The sequence below is a fragment of the Oenanthe melanoleuca genome, chromosome 1A (genome assembly GCF_029582105.1).
Source record: "Oenanthe melanoleuca isolate GR-GAL-2019-014 chromosome 1A, OMel1.0, whole genome shotgun sequence".
Lineage (NCBI taxonomy): Eukaryota > Metazoa > Chordata > Aves > Passeriformes > Muscicapidae > Oenanthe > Oenanthe melanoleuca.
Window position 1 is genome coordinate 32,787,980 of NC_079334.1, and position 25,674 is coordinate 32,813,653.

Below are 25,674 nucleotides of genomic sequence, written 5' to 3' on the forward strand. Positions count from 1 at the left end.
AAGGTTAATTTTAAATGTTCATCTTTGAAAACTCTAATTGCGTTATTGCACTTCAGGCCTTGAATTAAGTCAGTGAAACTTATTGAAATGATCCATTAATTTTTGCTTTACTCTTCTATGATTCATTATTATTTCTTTAAAAATCAACACTGGAAATGTGACAGTACCATGACACTTTTTCTAAGTAACTGTTGAACCCTTAATAGCTCTAGGTACTCTACAGATCAATCTCACACATGCACAAGCAAATCAAGTCTCAAATTGCTGGCAAAGATGCTCCTGTGACTTACAGTAGTTATGTGAAGGCTTCAAGAAAAAAATTGGACTAGTTCTATATATGTACATGTAATGCATATGCTTAGAAGGTTGACCAAAGTAAAGCAAATACAGTGCTCACAGCTGGCCTTCATGCTAGGTTAAGGCTACAAAAATCCCTTGCTGAGGATAAGAACAGAAACCACCAGTCAAAACTCAGTAGAGTAAGAAGCAGGGCAAGATTGCTTAAGACGTTGTAGACATTGTAAGTTTCAGAGAACACAGCGTATTTTTTCAGTTTCGGGAACCTTTTGAATGTTGTGTTTGAATGACCTGAGCAGAATATTCAGGAGCAGTTTACCTGAAATGTCATCATTTCAGTGTTTGCCCAAAGCAGCCAGAGTGACTGAAGGATCTGAAGAGAGCACTGAATGGCTTTCTTGTTGTTGAGGATACTGGGTTGAGGGGTCTCAAGTTTGCTCTCTGTGATCACAGATGGCACTGCTCCCCCTGCAAATAAACTGTGTCCTTTCTCTAAGTTATTTTGCAAAACATCTCAGACATCTCAAACCAGCCTGTCTTGTTTAGGTGTTGCTGCCAAAGCTGCTGGAAAAACTTATAGTATATAACACTGCCTTAGGTTGTGCAACAGTTGGGTCACAGGCTCCATGTCTGAAACATGGACTGAAGCAGAGAACTTGGGTGCCTGTGGTGTGCCTGAGAAGCTAGAGCCAGCAGAATCTGTGCTTGGCTCAAATATATAGACTAAAACAAGGTCTGATGAGTAGCCAGAGAAAATGAGCCTGCCCCAGGCATTGGGGGAATGTATGTAGAAACTCACTGGGATATACCATTAATGTTGTTGAGGGCAGTCATCTCACATCAGGCAAAATGAGACAGACATATCTTCAATTATAGCTCATGATTTTCTGATATTTTTCTCATCATTAAGAAGAAAAAAAAATAATTTATTCCATAAAATAATTATGTTAAGGCATTTTAAGAAGCTTTAAATCAAAACCACATTGGCCTGCCTTGTAATGACACTTCTCTTGTCAAATGTAACTCTTCTGAGGTACGATGTCTCCTGGACTGCACAGAGATAAATTTGCATGAGTCTTTCTCTATATATCTGGACAGATATCTATATCTACTGATGTATCTATATCTACTGATGTAGGTGTCTGATATGTAGGATGCAGGCATTCACATCTGAGGTAATCATCTAGTCTTCATTTATAGTCAACAAAGGGACAAGGCACACCAGAGTATGATTCATTTCATGTAAAGTAGGTCATATGAATTGTAGCCTCAAAGTGTCTGTTCTTCCTCATTGACTGTGAGTCGCTGAGCTGTCCAAGTCTATGTCAAAAGTGTGGCAGCTGAAATCCTCACCACAAGATGAGTCATGAGAGCTCTGTAGGGCTGTTCTTTGTTATTTTATTTATGTATTCATAATAATGTTTAACCACAGGACTGTAAAGTGACAATGCATTAAACCTGTAACTGTTACCCATATAATCTAAACTTCAGTGTGAAAGCACTGGTAGTATTATTCTTGCTTAATCTTGCTTCTTCTTATTAATTTGAATAGACCTTACAGATGCATACTACGAAGTGTTAAATAATATTCCTGTTTTCTTACAGTTTAGCTCATTGCTCCCTATACATTGAGTATGATTTACCATGGTGAAGTACATCTTTACACTTACTGATTAGCATGAAATTTGGGGCAAGACAAACATATTAATTTAAATGAGAAAAAAGGCTGCTTTTTCCCTCAACATATTTCAGCTCTCCAGATTACACTAAATAAATATATTAAGTCAATGGAAGGACCTCTGAATTTAGGAGTGCACTGTGCTGATAGTGAGGCACCAGAGAGGTGAATGGAAGCATATTGGAAAGTCTGGTATTGTAAGAGTAAGGGTTACCATGTTGTATAAACCAGTGGCTGACAGCAGAACTCTTAGTAATACAGAGCATTTTCCAGACATAGACACTGAAATTTTTCCAAAGCTGGTGTTTAAAGCATGAAGTCACTTAAATACTTTGATACAATGTACTATTGCTGTTGGCTATGAATTATGAATGAACTTTGCTAATCACCACTGAATTTTGATTTTCCAACCATTGCTTACCTGCTGTCACTTGATAGTGTTTGGAGAAGATTGCTAAATATAATAAAGCATCCTGTGTAGGCCTGTGGAATTATGATAAAAAGTTGACAGAATAACATTAAGAATTCTGGAATGTATTCTCATGAGCTTAAAGGAATAACTAAACCTGAATGCAAGTATTAGAGGAGTAAAAACTTCTGGCAATTATAAGGACCTGTTATGTCATGCAAATTCTTCACCTTCAGCCTGATTAAAGGTCTTCAGGCACAACAGAACAGAGCTTGCAGATTTCCAGAATTATTATTCTGTAATGCCGTGGTGAAGCTAGTGAATATTTTAGATACTTACTGAGTATCCTTCTGTCAATTTGTAGTGATGTTTTACCTCATTGAGGTATCAAAGGCTGGTGTTTATGCAGCACATTTACTTTTCCTAGTAACCAGCATACTAATGCAGTGACAGTCTCCAGAATTAACGGGAAGGAGGCATAGGAAGACCTCAAGAAGATGAGAAACCTGTCCTCTAATACCTTGATAATACAAGAGGTCACCATATTTTGGCTTTGGGAGCAACCCAACAACTTAATTCTAGAGTACTTACCAGAATAAAGGAACACTGTGTTTCTGTGTGTTGGTGGTTTGACCCAAACTGATACCATATAGCATTGCAGCTACTGTTTAACTGCCTAATAGTCTCTTAAGTCAGAGGATTATATAAAGATGGCAGACCAATTCTCTCATAGACTAGCACAAAAAAGGAAAGTTAGTTAGACACATCTAAGTAGATAATTCTGCAGCATAAAACATGCACCACATACCTTCTTTTTCAAGAGTCACACAAGTATTAAATGGGATGCATTTAGCATGTTAAAATAATTTGCTACATTCTTCTCAATAATTTTCAACCTGACTAAACTGAAACAAACACAAACCCTGCACAATATTTACCAAAGTAAAACCTCATCCTCGACAGCTTAGAGTGTGCTGAAGCCTGATCTACTCAATCTTAGTGGTAATGTGAAAGAGCACCAAGTTCAGACCAGCCAGGATTTGTAATTTGCTTTCAAGTTGTAAAAGCTGTATTAGAAAAAGCATTTGCTTTTTAAACCAAATACCAAATAAAACAAATCAGTCTACAGTGTTCACTTGAGCAAAAGCCAGCAAGTGAAAACCATAAATAACAGAACAAAGAGATAATGACAAAGACCAGATGACCTTTTTTCAACTGCACTCAGCTGTATATATATGTGTACATGATGTATACAGTGTTCCACAGCAGTACTGTATCCTGCCACTAATATGTCCTAGTGGTTTCTCCAAGAGTTTGTATTGTAATTTTCTGCTTGTGTCCTGCTAGCAGTGCAAGTGGAACATCATTCAAATGAAAATACAGAAAGAACGCTTGAAATGAAGATTTTTTTTTCTGAGTCATGCTTTTCTTCTGATGAGTGCACTTGATAAAATACATTCCACCTACCCTCGGCCCCCTGCTTTCTCTATGTTCTACTGATAAACATGACCCACCACACTGAAAGAGTATAGTTCCTGAAAGGCTGTAGGCAAGCATGATGATGAAGAGAAAAAAGAGGAATGGATGTTAAACAGAGTGGGAGAGAGAGGAATTGTGCATATGTATGGAAAAAAAAAAATTAAAAATGTGCAGAGTTGACTTTAATAAGGGGAGCAAATAAGTGCATTTTCCTTTTAAGACGTACATATTATAGAATACAAAGGAATGATTCTACCTACATCATCAATCAATTCCTACCAATTTGTGGGATATGAATGGGGGAAATGATAACCACATCAGCACGAGTTTCATGTTGATGGAGTTCATATTTTGGAAAATGTTTGAGAGTAGGCAAAACAGTCCTTTTCAAAAATAAGTATCTTTGCTTCAAGAGAGAACAAAGGAAATATACAGAGATAAAAACTAAGGGTATTTCATTTAAATAGAACTTAACTAATTTTAACACAATTCTAGTAATTTTTGTAACAAATTTCTATGTAAATACATGTTTTCATCCATTTGGCCTTTTCACAAGTATATAAGAAAATGGTATTTAAGAACAAATCCTTGGTGATAGCGTTTACAAGCAAAACTATTTAGATTTATAATCAAAGGTGTCTTGGAGACAAGGAAATTATTCTAGCAGTATTTGTCAAACATTTGACAGTGCCCTCTAATTGACTTCAACAGAGGCAGATTCTCTGCTACATGCTTTATTTAATGTAACTTTAAAGTGCTACTCATTGCTAGTCATAATATCACTTCTCTGAGCAAGCACTTACTCCAGTTTTAGCTGGAGCCCACCTTGAGAGAACCATCAGGAAGAAGCCTGTGCATCACTTAAGCTCTTGTGCACTGCTAAATCTCACTTTTTAACCTGTGCTAAAGTTTCCCCTTCAAAGTTATTAATGGGAAGGAAATACAGCCTGTTTCATGAGGTCATATTTTATACAGTCATATTTTTACATTTTAAGCCTGCTCAAAGTAGTCTGTTTTGTGCAAAGTGTTGTATTTTGCTCCTGACAGAGCATCAGCTCATAACCAACAGCTTTGGCCCTGAACATGCACCTCATTTTCTTTCTATAATTTATATACTGTTCTCTCTTCTGTGAGCAATATCCCACAAGTCACTGCCAAATTGAGTGAGCTATGGGCTAGTGGTGACAAGAGAAAGAAGACTGCTTATTGTTACTGGATAGGATAGATGAATAATAAATCAAAGCAAGAACTTGGGCATTGGCATTCATGAATTTTAGCATAATGGACGAATTTAGAGGTGTGAAAAATCAGAATACTGTGAGGATATTCTGCTTTTTTTTTTACCTCCAGTCACTTCTGAGTCAAAAAGTTAAGTAATCTAGTATTGACAAATGACAGTTTTGCCTATGAGGCTCTGTAGTAAACACCCATGCTAGGCTTTTCAACCAGAAGATGAATTTATCATTTGCATTGTAACACTCATCACTTTAAGAGTGATTAATTATCATCTAGAGTCTGACCTATGTCCTAGGAAAATGTTTAGACCTGTACTTAACTCTTTAAGATTGATTAATGTACCTAAAACTTTTTATGTTTCCTTCCAATCAGTACAAATTTTTCATTTAATATGGTTTATTTCAGGACTATAGGAATGTGGGCTTTTTCCCAGAACCTTCAGGTGCAGTATTGACACTTCAAAATACTTGCAAAATCACAACCAATCTGCCATCTGTGGCATTATCTTTTACAGCTCTAGTTGTAAAGTGAGAGGCAAAGTTCAAAACTTACCTGAACTGGATTGGATAAGACCTCAGTCTGGTTTAGATTATGTCAATAGCTATTGTGTATAACATGAATTACTGAGGCTTTATCTGGTCTATTATGGTAGGCTGTTGAATCTTCTTTAGAATAAGTCATATAATTGCTTTGTGCTGTCTGAAATATCAGTTTGCACTAACTAGTAGTAATAACTAGGGAGTGTGGATTCAGTACTTAACTTGCTACAAGTCTTGTGTGGCAGATAAAGAAAAATTCCACTGCAAATATTTCAATAGCTTTGTTTAAATCATTGTAACATTATTATTACTGAGAACATAAAAAATTATGTTAGGTTTTCATATTAGGTTTCCAACCTTAATGATTCTGGGATTCCATGATACTTCATTTTTTTTTCATTCTTTTGCACTCTACTGAAATGGTTCTTGTTAAAAGTGTATTTACTGCTATTTAAATCTTAAAACCATTTTCTTTGATGTATGAGCTCTTATCAGTCATATTCTTCTCTCTAGAATCTATTTTTTTCATGATTTCCATGGCCTTATTATCCCAGATCTCCTTTTAGCTTTCTGATAATCACTTCAGTAAGTGTTTTAGAGGGATCTTGCTTGATATAGCTGGGATCTGGTAACATGGACTGGGCACCCAGTAGCAGCTAAAGCACTGCTTGGGGCAAAAGCTCAGGTGCAGTTGTTGAATGCAGAGTCAGGTTACTTTCATCTGAAAATCTATGAGCTCCAAGACTGCTCTGCCATTCAAGCTACAGCTCACTAAGTGGAACCATCCTCCTGAAAGAAACACTTTCTGCCATGCATCCTCTCATAATTTGAATTTGCTTTTGGCAGATGCCTCTAAAATAGCTTGAGAATTGTTTAGGTGTTTGTTAATCTGCTAAGGCAGAAGCCACCATGCAGACTAGCTGCCTACCTCTTTTAATTAAATTGTAAATTTTTTGAGATGTCATCTTCTCTTTTCCTAACATTGATGCAGTTTTTCTTACATTGATAATGTTTTTCTTATAAACACGAATTTATTATTATGATTTTTTTCCTATTGCAGCTCATCCACTGTCATGTCTTTTTCTATTTCCAGAAGATTTCTCATGTCTTTGTTGCATCAGACAGTATAGCTCAGTATAGCTCAGTTACAAGCCAAAGATTGTAAGAACTGTTTTAATTAGCATAATCTCCCAGTCACAAACAGTACAATCTTTGTCATCGGAAAAGAGAATTACATAAGGTTGCTTCTAGACATTATAATAATTCTGGAGTTGTGTGGTTGAAAGGAGAGGTGGGGGGATGGTCTTTACTTGAAACACAGAGTTAAAATGCCTCAAATACTGTTTTATCATTTAATACTAAGCATTCTTTTCTTCACTGGGATACAGACCTATGTTTGGCAGAGTGGTGTAACTGCCAGTAGTGGCTCTGGTGGCTGTGCAAAAGACAAGAAGATGTGAGAATGTCCATACAGCCAAGATGGTAGCATTGCCAGGTTCAACTCTACCAGCAAACTTAAAGGAAAAGCTGGAAGGCAGCCTTTTAAGTGGCAGAGGAGAAAATCCCCTCTGTTTAAGCTCTGTCATCCCGAAGACTGACCAGGATGTTTTGCTCAGTTCACTTCTAATGTAAGACAGTGTGTCCCTTGCTTGACTAGGCTACTCTCTATAAGACCAGCCACTATTTCTTGTTCCTCTGTGTCCCCAGCCATAAAAGATTGTTGGGCATCTTATGGGTTGGTTTGGGCTTTTTTTTATATATTTTAGTAATAGCTGTGTAAATTAGGAACTAGTGTTAAAGAGGAAAAATTTGAGTCAAGATACTGGTACTGTTCAGCCAGACCAGAATCCCACTCACCATTCAGTATGGCTTAAGCCCTCTGGACTGCTTAAAATATAGATTAAATATAGAAATATTTTAATTCTAATACAGATTAGCCACTGTGAACTTGTACCTTTTTTCCAAAGAATGTTTCCTACTAAGATTGAACCTCTGTCTGTTGTACGTGCATGGTTTGTTAGTACTTTGGAATTTGGATCTCTCAGCAGCAATGTTGTTGCCTAGCAAAGTCTGGTATGACACAAGGCTAATACAGTATGTGTTGGTAAAGCTGATTTTAAATTTAAAATGACAGTCAGTGTGCCCTTTTTAGTAATTTGTCACTGTTTATACTGATCCATATCCCTTTTGTTTTCCCCACTCAGATGTTGCAAGAGCAATTGAGTTACTGGAGAAACTGCAGGAATCTGGAGAAGTACCAGTGCACAAGCTACAGTCTCTAAAGAAGGTGCTGCAGAGTGAGTTTTGTACAGCTATCAGAGAGGTATGAATTTGAGACTTACAGTTATTTCTCAGACTAACATTCCTTATCTGTAAAGAAAAGCATATTTGCCTTTGAGTGCTATGTTGTATGAAGCATGATGGATGTGAGATGTGTCTGTAGCTGCCTGCTACTGTGCAGAATGTTGAAGTTACTGAAAAGCAGATGCAGAACAGTTGCATCAGCAGGACATCAAGGCTGAGTCAATTAGTCTTGCTGAGGAGAAAGGGTGATTAATTAGTAATTTAGTATTCTGTTCCTGCTATTTGAGGGTCTGTGGTAACCTGTATAGCACTGTGCTGGGATATGGGTGCATGCCAGTTGGGTCAGAGCAAGCTTGAGTGCAGGTGTGTGATAGGGAGGTGCTGATAAAATCAGAATGCAGTGACAGCCAAAAGGGGCAAGGCTGAAATTAACTATGCTGACAGGAATCTTACCTTGGAAGTCAGTGGTGGGATCCCAGTGGGCTTTGCTCCCCACGTGAGAAATCCTTGCCATACTGCAAAGAACTGTGATCATTCCACTACCAGCTGTGGTCAGGGCCTTCCTAAGCTCTGTCCAACAGTAGATAAATAGTAATTGTTTTCTTCAAGTCAAGCTAAAGAAGATGCACCACTGTTCTGCATGCATACAAGCTGTATCTTTAAAGCAGTTAAATGACAATCTTTTCTGCTGGAAGTTTCTTAGAAAGAAAACATGATTTAATATAACATTGCATAAGATATTTTACCTAGTAAACCAAGGACTCAGCCTGCCAAAGAGAAGCAGCTCTAAATGCCCTAATGAGGGAAACATCTTTTTAGTAGAAAATCTGTAAGAACTTCTGTTTTAGTTTATCTGTCGTCTGCCTGGAACTAATCCTCCATTGCTGAAATCAGTGGGGAATCTAATGTTCCCTCAATGGTAGCAAAATTGAGCTCCTGATAACTAGGCAACAGCAGAAGATTGATTGAGTGGATTGCTGAGTGGCTGGAAGGAAAAAAAGAGATGAACAAACATTAGTTTAATAAGCAAAATGAAACACACTCTTTGTTTTATGGCATATATTCTTCAATATGAGAATCAGAGAGAGGCTTCCACCTAATTAAATGGAAGTTTACAAGGCTTTTTAAGGGGAATAGTGTTCCCTGACAGTAAATAAATAGTGTTTCCTGACAATAAATAATGGCACTGTGTACCCTTAAAAGCTGATATTCTGACTAGTCCTTTCATTTAACCAAACTAAATGCTTCTTTAAATAACCACACAGCATAGAAAAGTTATGGGATTGTTTGGGGTTTTCTTCAGCCAGCAGAGCCTGGTACTCCAATTGTTAAAGGCAGCTTTGAATCTCTGCAGTCGTCAGTGAAATCTTAAATTTATGTTAGTCTCTGAAAAACAGTTATAACAGAAGCAAACACAAAATTTAAGAATTAGGAAGTTGAATTAGAAAAATGCATTCTCAGTTCAATGAAGTGAAAGTAGATCTTGACAAAAACATCTCAGTGACACAAAAGGACTTTACAGAGTATTGTGTAAAGACAACCTGCCCGTGACTGGAACTAGTTGTTACACAAGAATTGAGTGATGATGAATAAACAGTTCTACCAACTTCATAAACAAAAAAATGTATTTCTTATTAAGTATATATATAACCTATCCTTCTATTATACCACTAGCAGAGAACAAAATTTCTACATCCAAAAAAATTGTACCATTCACTGGGTGTAAATATTTTTTAGAAAAAAGTATTCAAATATAAAAGACCCAATAATAAATCTTTTCATTTAGGGAGAGTGGGAGGATTGACATATGTACATTGCGAGTACTTAAGGTTGTTCAACATGTGGCTTCACTTTTCAGTTACATTAGGTCCTTGACAAATATTTAGACTGTAACTCTTTTTTTTCTACCAGTTGAAGAGCTTGGAAAACTTAGAAAATAATTGCTTGTATATTAAAAAACAAGTATAAAAGCGTGGAATATTTTGGTCACATTACATTGTTAGCCATCTCCAATCACTGCAACAGGGCTGGAAGGGTATCTGAGCAATGTCATGTCATTAATTAGGGATGCCTTTCTTGTATGCCCTTCATGTAACTGGAGTTTATTGAACAGCACAGATTTTTTTGAGTGTGTTTGAGTTTGAGATAGCTAAGGCTAGACAGAAATTTCTCTACAAATGCTCTCTCCAATTGTTTATCTTTTCTTATCTTAGTGCAGGTAACTAGATCTTAATTTTCTTTATTAGCACCTACACAGACTAGAGGAGAAAAGTTGTTGACATTACAAGAGAATGTACGGCAGTCAGCTGGAAACAATGAGAAAAGTGGGAGTGAAGCAGACCATGAGCTGTAGGTAGGAGTAATCAAAATGGAATGAGGAGGTAGGCTTTGTGTTAGTATGCAAATTCTGAAAGAGACTGCTTTTTATATATATGCAGATATTCAGTTCTGCAGTGTGCTGTGTTCATTCTATAATACAAGATCTGAACCTTATTTTCTTTCATCAGAAAATCTAGTAAAAGATTTAGGCTGACTTTCGTAATCCTGTAAACACCATAATGGAGGAACTTTGGAAAATAAAAATTTTCACTTTCCAGTCTAAGAAATTATGGAAACGTAACTGTCCAGTGAGTTTGGTTGCTAAAATAAGTCCCAGAGAAATTCAGCATTGGGCTGAGTGTAGATGAAAGGATCAGTATACACTGTATTAACTAAATGTGACTTGTCCCTTCTGCAAGTAGGAATTCTTTAACCACAGAAGCAGGAGGTTACTTTTATGACCCATTAGCCTTTAAAAATAGGAGATATGTTATTAGATGCCATACATCCCATCTAATGTGTAGGAATCTGTCTAATGGCTATAATTAATTGCATTTATGGGAATCTATTTAGTAAATCAAATTTCAAATTCCTACGCTAATATTCCATAGAAATAATTCCTTTAAAAGTGACTGAATGAATGAAATTTAAATAGAAGTACTTTAGCATTTTTCAAGGATGCTATGTTAGGAAATGGTGATTAATGGTTCTCACTTAGCTAAATATAAGTGCCACCAACTGAAATATTCTGTCTGGCACTAGGCAGGAATATGGATTAGCTCTGAAAATAATGGAAATAAATGAAATGTATAATGGCCTCAGTATTTCCTTTTCACCTGAATACCCCTAGACCAGAAAACAAGTTAACCAAAGTCTAATGTCACTAAAAGTCAGTTTGGAAAAAAAATCAATTGTGTTTTAAAATTACTTATTTTAAAAGCTACATGAAGATTAATTAGCCTTCTATAGCTTTGTCATCTGATAAAACTTGCACAAATCTTGTCCATTGAGTCCTTTGTCCTTCTAAACATTTTTGCTATTTATTTAAAGCTGTTGCTGTGTTATAGTTGTTTGATTTCCAGGGGATTACTGGAACAAATGAAGGGCTGTGAAACTGAATGCTTGATTGAACTACTGAGAAGTTATATTGATATGCAACAGAAAACCAGACAACCTAATTGGTAAAGTTACTTTAATTGTTTTAATTCAGTAAAAGGAAGTTGTAAGAACTCTAAGATAAAGTGAATTTCTGGTCTGGCAAGAAACCCTAAAGATGTGGGCACAGATGACAGAATAAAAAGCTGAGCAAAACACAGTGGATCATCAACAAGAAAATGTGACATGCCTTAGAAGTTTATGTGAATTTCATTTACCGCTAATATCTGATGATTGGTGGTCAAGGACCAGGAGAATAACAATACAGTTTGATAAACACTTCATCTCCTGGTGAGCAAAGTTTTCTTTCAGTTTGATTCCCTGATTTCCATTTCTGTGTGTTAAATATGTAATATTCAGGTGTATTTAATTTTTCTCCCAGCTTGCCTTTGCTACTCAGTTTTCCATTTCAAGGTTAAATCTAAAGATTTTCTGTGGGGATATTATTTGAAATAAGATCTGACTAGGGAATACCGTTGGTGAATCAATGCCAAAATTAATCAGATAAAAACATGGTGTGGCAACCAGACACACAGAAGTAACCATTATTTTATAATGTTGTGACTCCCACCAAAATATCACGTCATCACAGAAAAGCAATTCTGTAGGATTCAATCACTGACAAAGGGGGAACAATCAACACAAAGTACTCTAATCTTGTCCATCTTGTATGAAAATAGTCTTTGGGAAAGCATGTTGTCTTTGAAAATAGTTCAGTTTCTATCTCAGTAGTTTAAAACTTTTTTTTAAGCTTGCTATAAAATATAAACAGAGCATCCTGGACATTGAAAGACCCTTTTTGACTTACAGGCATAAAAATGGTAATGATAGAGCAGTGACCCATTTTTATGAGGTCCTGATTCTCGCTAGTTACATTAGAGATATATTTGCTTATGTTCTATAGTATTAAAATCATAGTTTTGTTATATATTAGGTAGGATAATTTAATAAGCCTAGTCAGTATTTTGGAATTATTTCCTTTAATTACTGATTTTCATTTCCATGCCTTAGTGATCTGAACACCCAGAATCCCAGTGCTGCTGATGTACAATGTGTTTTTACCTGGTCATTTCCTGAAGTTCCCCACCCACACTTTCCATTACTAACCCTGATGTATGTCTTTGCAAATATTAAGGGACCAGAAGAAGCCTGCTGGATGGTGAAAACTGAATGTGGCAGTGCTGTGCTTATCACTATACTGTGATGCCATGTGTGACAGTAGAAGGCTGGCTGACCCTTAGATGTTCATTCATTTCAAATGTCCCAGTATGGTGGTATACTCCATTTTTACAGGGCTGTACTGAATGTAACAATCTGGGTATTATCTAGACTCAGGCAAAAATCCTCATTAATTCTTTTATTCAATTAAGAATTTAAGATTTTAATGTAGGAGTCATTTAAGAACCTGTTTTTATTGTGTTTCAAGAATCTTAAAATTTGTTTGTTCAGTTTGCAATATAATGCTGTTCCTTCACATCCCAGACCTAGTCTCTGAAAACAGAATTTCATTATTTTCTGCCTCATGAGTCCTTATAAAATGGAGGTGCACCAGGCCAAATTCTCTCAATTGGCACCACGGTAAGTCCCAGAGTCCAAATTCTGCCCTGTGTTAATGCTTTCTTTTTGCTGGAAGCTGCATATTTGTTAGAGGAGGAGAAATACAATTCTGGTCAGTCTGTCATTTCCACAGGGCAAGCCCAGCTTTTGAAATTTTTAAATTATTAGATGCAAGCTTGAGAAAAAAAATGTATTGAGAAGACTTACTGCTATAATTCACAGCACAGAACTGTGATTAAAGCTCAGTAGGAAGCCTGACATCTAAAGATCCCCTGCTGTCACATTTACCCGTGCAGAACGAACTGTTGGTCAGACTGAGCAGAAGTGATATATCCAACTTACTAATAAGGCAATTAGTAAACAAAAGGGCAATAGGACAACAAATAGGAGTAAAGTGACGGAAATTTATCAGCTCAGATTTGTACCTCAGGTCACAAAAACAGTATGGTTATATTAGCATGATGCCTCATTAGACTGGCTGGGAAGCAGAGTTCTCCTTAGGCTAATCTAATACCTTGTTATAACTTGTTCTAGTGTTACTGATAGCTTATTCAGAATTACTGCACCATTAGTTTAGTAGTAAGACTCAGGAAGTAGCAAATAGGGAATTGTGCAAATTGACCAATTTCATTCAGTGTTTTGCATGTTTATGCATTGATTTATTTGTAACTTTTCAATAAAATTTCTATTTCTGGATGCTAATTGTAAAGTTTTGTTGGTTATTTTTAGATATTGGAGGGGATTATAATGTCAACCAAACCAATTCAGTTTACCTGAATTCTGGAGTTGAATAGCATTTGCAAGAATCTTCTACTATACCTTTCCATGCCTTTTTCATTTCCACTGTCCCAGTGATGAAAAGCCACATACAATAATGATATAAGTTTCCACTAAATGAGTGTTTCTATCACTGATAGGAAAGGGCATTACTTAGCTTGACTCAAATACGATGGTATGGCACAGTAGTAAAGTATTCATGTTTTACAGAATTTTGCCTTCTGCCTCCTGGTTGCAGCTACTGTACTCATAATGATGAGTTGAGAGAAGGATTTGTAATGTATCTGAATTAGATAATTAAAAAAACAACAAAACAAACAAACAAACAAACAAACAAACAAAAAAACAGATTTCAAAGGATGAGCTGTTTTACCACCATGCTGGATTAGGCGTTGAGGAAGTTCAGTGGAAAAGCTCAAGTTAGTAGTAAACACAAAAGTTTTTTCTTTTTTTAATTACCACACTGTCTTAAAATATATGCTATTTTAGGGTGAATGTAATCCAGAATTACTCCAGTTTTGAAAAACAATGAAGTTTCTTTTGCCACTTTACCATAACTGATTGAAGTACTATGCTCACATGCCCTGGATGGCATGAATGAGTACTTTTGCAATTGATTACCTTGTAACTCAGCAGATGGCCTTCATTAATGGCAATTATATGAATTTTCCAAGCTGCCCAAGCATTATCTGAGGGAAGGCATTATTTAGTCTCTGAGCAATTACTAAGTTGCTACCACTTTCAGGACTTCACTGCAGGAGATTTAAAACATCTGCTGTTGTCACCTGTTTTTTAGCTGCCTAGAGCTAAATACATAGATTTCACAGATAGAGTACTCTAGAATCTGGAACCAGATTGTATCATTGGTCTTTAATGGGTGCTTTCTCCCACTGGTTTTTATTAAAGATCAATGTTTAGAGTTGGCTGATGGCTATGTATCTAATCATACTTATGCTCTGCTTGTGTAACTGTGCCTTTCACAACTGATAAAAAAATACTTAGTGTTTCAAGAATCCTGCAACATACAGAATTGAAACAATCACATATCTTGTGTGGTGCATCTGGGTGGCTGCATCATATTTAATAAAACTGAGTGGTGCTCAGGTGATGTTCTCATTTTGCACACAGCTGCAGCTGTATGTGCTGCAGAAGGTGACTGCAGTGGAACATGTGTGGTGCACCTCAGCATCTTTTTTGTTTGCTCACATTATCATTTTAGTTTATTGTTTCAGTATCCTATTTTATTACATAAAACTCTTTAGAATTAAAAGAATAGCCTCTGCTGCAGTTCATCTCAAGCCTGCTTCTTCCTCTTGAGAGGAATCAGCAGCAAGGTTAACTACCAAGTAATATTAATAAGTGACAGATTGTTGGAAGCCACTGCACCTCTTTTTTGCCTTGATGGAGCCTCAGTATCCCTCTGCTGCTGCTTAACTGATGTCACTGATGAGATCCTGCTCAATCTCCATTTTTTTAAGAAAATGCATTGTAGAACTGTTTTAAAACTATTTCATCTATATTTTTGTTGTCATTTAAAACAAGCATCAGTAGTTTCCTTCCTTCTCAGCTTGATAGGAACATTTGGGATGAGCTTGCATGGTGATGTCATTTTTCATCCAGGTGCTCATTTTGGCAAGGTTAAGACAAATCTGTTGGAGTTTGGAATATGTGTTGCACATATCAGCCTCACAGCATATATAGACTTACTGATAAAGTGGAGTAAATCAGTGTTTATTAATGCTTGGTGTGTTTTTGAAATTAGAAGTAACTGGCAGCGAGGTCTAAGAGTGTTTTAAATTATAAGCTGTGAGTTCCAAGTGGTTTTACTGGAATTAACTAATCACACATATTGGTATTTTTTTTTATCCCAGTATATTGGAGTAGAAACAGGGAAGGAGACTTTTAGGGCTGTATTTTGCTAAGGTTTAGTGGTTGTAAAGGATACAGTTTCTGCAACACTGTTTCAAAGATGCCAGATCATAGTTCCCATTGTCTTAGAGCAGAATATAAAAGAGCATGCAAGAGACAGGAAAGAAACTAAATTATTCTTGTTCCTCATATAAGTAGTTTTTACTTGTAAATAAAAGTCTGTTTTTTCTTATTCTTAAAAGAGTGTTAAGCAGCTTCCTACTGACTTCAGAGTGTCAGCAATGACCTCAGACAGAACTGACATTGGAGGGAAGAGGGGGCACATGGAGGACACACAGGTCTTGTGTGTCCTAACAGCAACACCAGGCGTGTTTCAATTGCCTCACCCAATATGTGCAGAGGATGTGACAGCCTGGTGATTTTGGGTACATCTGCTGCATACTTCTGCTCACACATAAGAGGGGAAAGAGGTTCTGGCCCTAGCCTGTAACCCCTGTTGTGTTATTTCTTGGACAGACACAGCATCATATGGCAAGAGCTCAGGGACCAAAACTTGGGTCAGCTTTCTGACACCACCACATATACTGTCAGAGCAGAGTGCACACCACCATTTTTCACACAAAAGAAATAAGAAAAGATTTCCACTTTAACTTGAGCCTTCATAAAGTGTTTCACCCTAAATTAAAATATTACAACTTTGCAGTGATTATACTTAGTTTATTTTTAACAATGTCTCAGGCCCATGCTCATTTTTTCCTATTGCCTAAGGACAGCTTAATAATGCATCAGTATTCGGATCAGTTTTTTCACTTTGGTAGAACTGACCTAGTTTCCTCCATAACCTCCATCCCCTAAAGAAGGAAACATTTAAATAAAATATCCTCAATGAAAATGCTAAAGCTAACATTTGTAATATTTCTTGTTAAACAAGACTGGATTTCATTTACAGGTTTGTGCTTTTTAATGGATTAGCATCCATATGGCATCATGTGGTAACATCCATGCAGTATTACTTCATGGAAGGGGATTGCTGCAACAATTGTGAAAATGATGCAAAGTTTGGTTTTGAAAATAGACCCCAGGGGCTTTCCCAATGCAAACATGTAACTGCTCAAAGGCTAATGAGAGCTTATAATGTAAAAATATTCAGAATACCAGTAACCTTGAATGACCACATTCTGTCTGATATAAATAGCTCATTAATACAGACTAGTTGTCACAAAGCAGCTTTTTCAAATTCAGTTGTCGAAATTCAGTAGCTGCAGGCAACAACTTACATAATGCAGACATGTTGTGCTCCCAGCAAGAACAGTAATGTGTCACGTGCCTTCCTCTAAAAGGTGCTTTTCAGCCATTTTGACCTCCCTGTATCACAGGTATCTCTTGACTTGTCCTGTTGACATTCACAAAAGAAGAACTTTCACCAGCTTGCACTAAGGGCAGACTGAAGATTATGTACAGTACGCTGTGAGCTTGGGTGTAAGATCACCTAATTCTGCTTCTGTTGGGATTACGCAAACACCTGCCATAGTCCTGTACAAAATGGGCTTTTGTGATTCATTTGCTCAAACAATCTTGTTTAAGACGAATCTAGGTTTATTGTAAACTTGAAGTTGTGATGTGCATACATCACATCCATGGTGTTCTTCCACAGCTGGTGTTTTTTTGGGGCCTGTCCCTCACAAGCACTGCTATTCAGACTGTTCTCAAATTCTCTTGCTTTCTGGTTATTCAGAATAGCCTCTTCCCCATTTTTTTAAAATTAATGATCAAAGATAAAAGTAGCTAATTAACACAATATTATTATTTTTTGAGTCCACTAGAATGATAGAAAAAATAATCAGCGTGCTTTCAACTACACTATGGAGCTACTGTCTTCTGAACAATGGTGTATGACACTGTTTACTACATTATCTTAGCAAGAGGCTATAGCTCTGTATACATATAGTTGAGGAGAAAACTTGCTCTTAAAGATTTAGATGTGCTTTCCCAAGCATGCTTATCACATGAGATTATTTTTGAAAAGCAGAACATGGGTCCAAGACCAGTAATTCTGTCTGATATTCAAGAGATACGGAACTTAACACTCCGTTGCTAGATATTTTCCACTTGCATTGAGCTACCACAGGTTTATGGCTGAATGGAAGTGCTCCACTGCTTTGGTTTTGACCTTGAGTAATATTTCAGATGTAAGAAGCCATTACAAAAGAGGAATTAAGAAAGAGGAATTATGAAAGAGGAAATTGGTTGGGTCAGCTGCATACGTCCATGCTGCTAATATACATACTTTTGGTTGTGTTTGACATGTTTTTTATGTCATCATCTGTTCATCTTAGATGGATAATTAGATCTATTTGTAAGTAATTTTGTAGAAAAGCAAATACTGTTTGAAATTTCAGAAAGACTGCCATGAAGGGCAGAGATTTTGAAAACTCTTGAGTTCTGACAAGTCTGTAGTTCAAGCAAAAATGGTGATCGGTGTAAAACATTACAAGATAAGATTCCATGGTTTATGCTGCACAAGTAGTTACCAGAGTCCCTCCTGATCTTTGCAGCATTTAAGATGTCCTTGCTTACTGATGTGGTCAAGCATGATCTGAATTGAGTGCTGAAGCACAGCTCAAGGGAGTCTGTCCAGGCATACAAACCAATGCATTCCTTTCCACAGACATAAATATGTTGGATTAAGAATGGAAAATATAAGTAAGAAGTTATGGGTAAGGAAAAAGACCAAACAGAATGTGACAGAGTCAAAAATTACAAAAACAAGGTAGAGCAGGAGAGGCACAACCAATTTGCCCTGCAGGTGGCATTTGCTCTCAGAAACAAGGGATTCAAAGGTGCCACAGTGCAGACATCTGCAGCCCTCCAGTGCACCTTTGGTCTGTAACTTCTCCCAGTCACCAGCCTGGGCATTCTCCTGGCCTGCCCCAAGGACTGGTTTATGCAAACCAAGTGAAATTAAATGTGGGTCTCAGAGCAGAAGGAGATTGGAGTCCAGAGAGTAAGCTCCAGATTTGGAGAGGAGGGGAGCAGAGAGGCCAGCAGCCATGCTGAATAAAGCATCTTCTGCTCTTATCACCATGGTAAAAGTCTGATTAAGATACTTCTTTTTGCTTGACATCTTAAAAGGGAAAAATATTTATAATCCTCTCCAACATACCTCTCCAACATGAGGTAATTAGGAAGACAGGGATTCAGCTGCTTGACGGCGGATGCATAGTACTGAGGTGTAAGTAGATAACAATCTCTCTTTTATAGCTTAGCATCAGTTCTGCAAGGATGCACACATGTACACTGTTCCATTGACATGACTACAGAAGCGCAGTGAAACCAATTATGTCCTCTGCTCTGGTTATTCTCATGCTGACTCTCCCCTCTGTACTGTCTGTCAGGCTCTTGTCTTCCTTTCCTTGAAAGTCCTCTTCCAAAAATAGATAAACAATTCTTTTCTACATTTGAAGCAACAAAAAATATGGCAAAGGAGCTAAACCCAGATGATGCCAATTTATATTTTAAACATAATTTATCAGTTTTTGCAGGTTTTTTCTTCATCCCTTCATCCTTTTTTTCTTCACCCTTTTTACCTGCTTACTTTTGATTTACCTAAATCACTTACTTAGTCATGACTTCTTGAAGGAAGCATTTTATGTCTTTTTATTATTATCATACTGCAGGCATTGTGGAAACACAGTTGATGGTTGCTACTTACATGTATCATCTCATGCTAAGAAACTCCTAACATTTTTGGAAAAGGTTACTTCCCCACTTAGAACTTCCAGAAAAGTATCTGGGCTTGCTACGTCACAATCTAAATTACAATGTACTTTGTCTTGGATTGTGTTTATGGGGGTTTCTGAGCACCTGTTCATTGCTGGAAAATGACTTCTGCCTTATGCCTCTGCCTTTCTGGTGTACAGATCAGCCTGTCCTAAAGTTGAGCATCATTATTGTAAGTACAGTTGTATGTAGAATTACATATTTCATCAGGGGATGAATCATCAAATACCTCTTACAGAAGTTAATGGAATAAAATTGTTTAACTAAATTCTGTCTTAGAGAATTAATCAGAAAAGATGCTGCATCATTCTGATTGTAAACAGAATACTGCTTCCAGACACCTTTACAAAACAGGCTGCTAAGTGCACTGTTTTTCCTGGACCTTCTACAGCTTTGCATTGACTTAAATAGCCGAGCCCTAAATAACTTGCTGCTTTGTTATGAGTCCATATGGAGTCATTTTTGGTAAGAGGCTAGCTCCTAAAGTACCTGTAAGGCTGTACCCCTTCCTGCCCTCCAGTAATCTTAAACCAGCTGCTTTGTCTCCCAGCTGAATGCGTGGGGATGAGGCCCATCATCATAACAATAATACCTGCTGCATCTGACTCACTACAGCTCCTGCTGGGAGAGGTGATAAAACGTGCATTTCTCTGTGCCTGTGAGAGCTGACACACTACAAGGAAGATTCACTTGCAAGTTCAAATTTTCTAGCTGCAATTTACCTCCCTCACTCTTTTTGTAATCTTTGAGTAGTTTGGGAGAATAACTTTAGGTTATGTCTGAGGATGCTACCTGCAGAAGCTGAAAAAAGTCTGAGGTCTGTATTCGTGCTTTCAGGAGTATTGCTTGGTGGGAGTGTTGTATTTGTGCTCCACAGGAAAGAGAAAACAAAGCCGAGTACATCTTGCTCCACGGCACAGATGAGATCTGTGTGAACAACCCCCTGTCTGCAGCAAGCCTTTACCCAATGAACATTCAGCACACAGACACTCACAGTTTTGTTAGAAATCACTGGGGGGGAGAACTGATCTGAAACATTACCATTTACCTTCCAGCTGCAGGTTTGTGTCTTGAAACATTGACATTTCACCTGTAATTTAATCTCTATTACTAATGAATCGTGGAAGCTCTTTTCCCTAGGCACTACACCATCAGACTGTGTATGGAGTCAGTCAGTAAATAATATTACTAAACACCTGTGTAGTCCTACAGATACTCAAAAAATATATAGTCATACATACAAAAATAAATAGGCTCTTTTTCAAGTTAGTAACAAGTAGTAACCATCTAGTTACTGTATTGAGCAACTGGCTCTAGGTGGCCCTGCTTGAGCAAGGCAGTTGGATGAGATGACCTCCAGAATCACTTCCATGCTCAACCAGTCTGTGAGTCTGTGATATGTTAATTTTCTTTCTTCAGCTCAATCACACTATGCAATGGTGTATTTCAAAATTATTAATCTATCAGAGTCAACAAAGGTCACTGTTTTAAAATGTTTCTGTAGTAAATATCCTAGAGAGGAGGTTTTCAAATGCTTTAAATTAAAATCTGTGCCTTTGTGTTTTTCTATACTGACTGATATTTTGTTTAAGGGAAGAAATCTACAATGGATCTTATACAGTCATCTTAAGGATGACATCATTAGATTCAGGGGAATTGCTATATGTTAAAAATACAATCAGATGTACAGATTAGTAGGAATTGGAAGAAAATACTTTTAAAATCAATTTCAGTTACTTGTCACGTACAGTGGATTGAACAAGAAGCTATACTCCATACCAGGAGGATTTAAATGCCACCTTACTCAGTTTGAGAACAAAGAGATTTTCAGTTTATGTGTTCTGTGTACATAGAAGAGGGAGCAGAATGGATTTGTTGTGCTGTAATCATGGCTAAGGTGGTGCTGAGAACAGCACAGATAAAGGGCTTAGTGTGACTACAGGAAAACAAACAACGCTTGTTTATGGACTTCAGCACATTGCAAAAATGAGCCCTGAGTAAATCTGAGCCCTACAAAGAGTTTAAGGGGCTTGGTGGAACAGGTACAATTCATCTGTGTTTGGTTGTCAAAGTGACTTAGTAATAAGAAAGTTATGTGGGTGTATATGTTTTGCCATTCTTAAACTCAAATTACATTAAGCATTATTTAACAGTCAAATGGGATAATTAGATTTACAAATGCCTCAAGCAAATATTCGAGACTGGCTGCATCTGTTGCTTATAGACAGTGAGATCTGACATGCAGGACCCTTTTTCTGTAAGAACTGTGCTACAGATACCACGATCACTAATAATTCTGCATAACAACATTTTAAATCTGTAAGCATTGAGAATTTACAGATTACCCAAGGATTATATGACACTTGATCATATTTTTCCAGAAGTTTTTGAGCTGCTGGATTATTTTTTATCTTACTAATTTGATCACGCACTCATGAGACTGTTCTTTCACCAGTATACATGTTAGTTACCAGGATACTGGATATTAAGACATCTACCAGCTAGATACTGGTAGGATGCACTCAACAGGAAGTTATACGACTTCGAACCTAACAAACTATGACACAAATGTATCATTATTAGCTCGTCTTTGCAATAATCAACTTTAGTCATGAATATTTTAAAGAACTTTTTAGTAACTGTTCCTCTGTGACCTGTTTTCGAAGGAATTTAATGTCATAATAGTTCAATATTCAAATATATGCCTTTAGACATTTTAGCAAGCCACAGCATTTAAAGCTGTGCAAGCAGAATCAATATGTATAATCTGCTGTCATGTTTGAAGATGAAGGGGAACCTGAAGAAAATGCAGCATTATTAGTGGTTCAGTACACTATGGGTTTTGAAGAAGCAAGGATGTAATGATTCATTACTGCAATTACACATTATTTGTGTATTATTGCCCAAATAAGGACAAAATCCTGGTTTCTGCTGTGGTCAGGGCCCATGTTCCCAATGGAAGCAAGATTTTATTTAAAACACAGGAAGCAATAAGTTTTCAGCACGCTCCCCTTGTCTCAGTTTTCTTCCTTGGCCCAGGTTTTTTTAAATTTTTTAATTCAGTTCTAGAATGACGTGTGTGCTGGCAATAGTCAAGACAAAGAATCTTTTGCTGTATTTTGGAACTGTTTGTCATATTTTAGGTCTCTGAAATGTATGGCATTCGTTATCTCCTTTCCTTTTTTGCCTTTTCCTTAGGTATGATATCCCAAGAAAAAAGGTTTGGGGATAAGTCATGCCCAAAAGTTTTGCTGTTTAAGAGTGCTTGTTAACAATATGTCTGTCCACTGAAGTCGGAAATGAGCCACAAATCTTAATTCTGTTTGGATGTTTGCAGCATATGCTTGTCAGTGTGTTAAGTTTCACATTAGCAGGCTCAGTGGGAAGAGATGCATCATTATGGTATTGCATAACAAGTCATCAGGATGGGGATGGGGGGTCTTTTATCTATCAATGGGACAAGCCACTGCTTGCAGGTCAGCTAAGTACTTCTCTGACAAAGTAACATTTACATTACCAAAAAGGAAAATTTTGGCACTTCTGCTAAAGCATCAGCAAATGAGTGAAAGGTAAATGTATTTTTGAAAGTACATTTGAATCTGCACTCGTCAAGGAATCTAAGGAGATTGCTGTGAAAACTAACATACTTTACCAGCAAAAGTTCTCTCTGATGAGGCACAGGAAACAAAAATTTCTGATGAATTAGGTCAAGAAAATGCCCACAGCATCAGTGGCATATAGCAACTTCTTTTTAAGTTTGGTGGTTTTAAATGGTTAAAGTAAATGTTTGGTTTGTTTGCATTGTTGCATTTGTTTGCATTTGCACCTTTGTCTTCCAAAAACCTTCCTGTATGTTGTATAAAAATATTTTTATTTTTTAAGTTTGTTTTCAAAATAACTGGCTAGTATCAAGGCTTTGGTTGTTTTTTTTCCTCTGAGAGTGTCACAAATCTAGAGAACAAAGGCAATGTAAGATAAAGCATTTTCCTTTCTCTTTTCTGGACATGTTTAAAAGGGGGAGTTAAGGACCAGGGAAAGTGGGCCAAAAGTCTATACCAGAAAAATGTCAGAGACTTATATGTATTGGCAGCGTTGATTTTATGTAATTTATGTGTATGTAAAATTTCTTTTTAAAGGATAATCTTACTCATTGACCATGTCTCACCTGACCTACCAGACTGTCAACCCCTTTTCACTATTCCTGGTTATGGTTGACGGAAGGTAGTACTGTGACCTTTCTCCAGAACTATTTTCACTTCCATTCTTCAGCTAAGCAGCATTCTTCTTCTTCTTCTTCTATATGCTGAGCAGCTTACTTATTTTTTTAACATCGGTTTCCTAAGTCTTTTAGTTGATAAGTGCTCAGACACCAAAGAAGCCATTGTTGGAGGCTGAGGTACCAGTTCAGATCATTTGCATTCAGCTCAGTTGCCTGGAAACACAAATTTTTGATAACATAGAACTTAACTGTTCTGGTTTTAGGAAACTACTTGCTGAAGAATGGAAGAGAGTTGTGTTGGAAGATGTAAAGTTACTTTTGGAAAGTATCATGAGAAAGATTGATGCTCTCTGTTAACCTAAGCATGCTCAAGTTTTGCAGACACTTGCCTCTGTGATTGCATGAATACAGCATTAATGAAAGTTAGTTCTTTGAGGGAGAGGGACTCTCCTGTCTGGGTTAATGTAAAGTCCTTGTTTTGTTCCTGTAATTAATTTAATTTTATTTTCATGAACATTTTAGGTGTATCAATACATGCATGAAACCATAACTGTTAATGGCTGTCCCGAATTCCGAGCCAGGGCCACTGCAAAGGTAGGATACGTGCAGCTGTTGAAATATGTGTTACCAAAGTGATCTAGTAATTGACTGTGCGCGTGTGTGTTTCAGGTATTCGTGTGTACACTGTAAGAAAATTTAGACATCAGTGGCAGCCCAGAGTCTAGAACCAGTGCTACTTCCCAGGTAACAATCATAATGGAAAATTTCAACCTTTATGCTGCTTCTGTAGCTTAAGAAAAGAGAATGATTTTATGGACATGATGCCTTTTGAAAACTTGCTTTGCAAAAGCAAATCTCCTGGTTCTTCTGTAGCAGTCTGCCTGCAACAGCCAATATTTTAATGGACTGTTTTCCCATGCATCTCATCCAGAGAGGACACAATTATTTGGGAGGTAGATACTAAACAATCAAAATTCCCCTTTTAATTAACGGGAACTGTAGGTGCTGAGCAAGTGGTAAGGATCAACAGTAATAGAAATGGCCTGATCAACATTTTGTTGGCTCCACAGCTAAATGTAAGCCTGAGTTTATCTGATACATTGCCAGTTTTGATAAAATATATTGTCTCTGTCCATGTGGACGTGCTTTTCTTGTATCCTGACAATGACAGCTACGTTACTGCTGCTGCTGAAATGATAAGGGAATTCACACAACCATGAAAGAACCCATTCTATGTGCCTGTATGAAATATGCTCTGTGTTTTCATAACATGCACAAAAATAGATGCTTCCAAACAAGGGAATCCACCATGGGTTTCTTTTTCCCATTATCATTTTGCACAAAACACTGTCTTTTATGTGGTCTTTGCAGATTCTATGCAAAATAACTTGCAAAACCCATAAATCTTTGTTAGAGATACTTTATGGTCCCATTCCTGTGAACATAAACTCCCTGAAGTCCTAGTGGAACTAAAATCTCTTACTATTAAGTATTTATGTTTGGAGATTTTAATTTAAAGCTGTATCAGAAGAGGAAGGTTAGGAGTGTGTTACAAAATGATTTAAGAGTATTTTAGGGAAGCAAGCTCTATAATAGCAGCAAATAAACTAATATACTCTAAATTGCAGCATATTTTTCATATTAAATAGGACTTTCTTTTCTGTAGGCCATTTTTCTGATTTTAGCCTTCTAATTGAAAGCTAGTGGTCAATGTAAATTTGTAAGATCTTTGGTTCTATGTAGAGAAATGTGTATATGAAATTCTGATTTGTTTACACTGCAGATAAACATAGAAATTATTGCTGTGTTACTTAGTAAATGGGGAGAAGTCCAATTAGTGTTTCCCATTCTCATTTCTTACTCATATAGAACAGCAGGTTACAGAGCAATGTTTCAATATCGCAATATTTCCTGGTTATTTCTGGGCTGTCTGCATTTCATTCTCCTAGTGCATTCATGTCTGACATAACATGTATGCATGATGACAAGTTTGCATGTGCAAAAACATGTAATTGAGAATGATCCATTATGTCACATCATCCACTAGCTTCTATTA

General features: G+C 36.9%; 1 protein-coding gene across 1 annotated transcript in view; it reads left to right on the plus strand.

Moving 5' to 3' along the window:
* LIN7A (lin-7 homolog A, crumbs cell polarity complex component) overlaps nucleotides 1–25,674 on the plus strand; it is a 45,771-nt gene that overhangs the window by 10,792 nt on the left and 9,305 nt on the right. Inside the window, exons 2-3 of the mRNA XM_056515384.1 lie at nucleotides 7,843–7,961; nucleotides 24,141–24,212. Of these exons, the coding sequence (XP_056371359.1) occupies nucleotides 7,843–7,961; nucleotides 24,141–24,212 (191 nt within the window). The remainder of the gene's footprint in view (nucleotides 1–7,842; nucleotides 7,962–24,140; nucleotides 24,213–25,674) is intronic.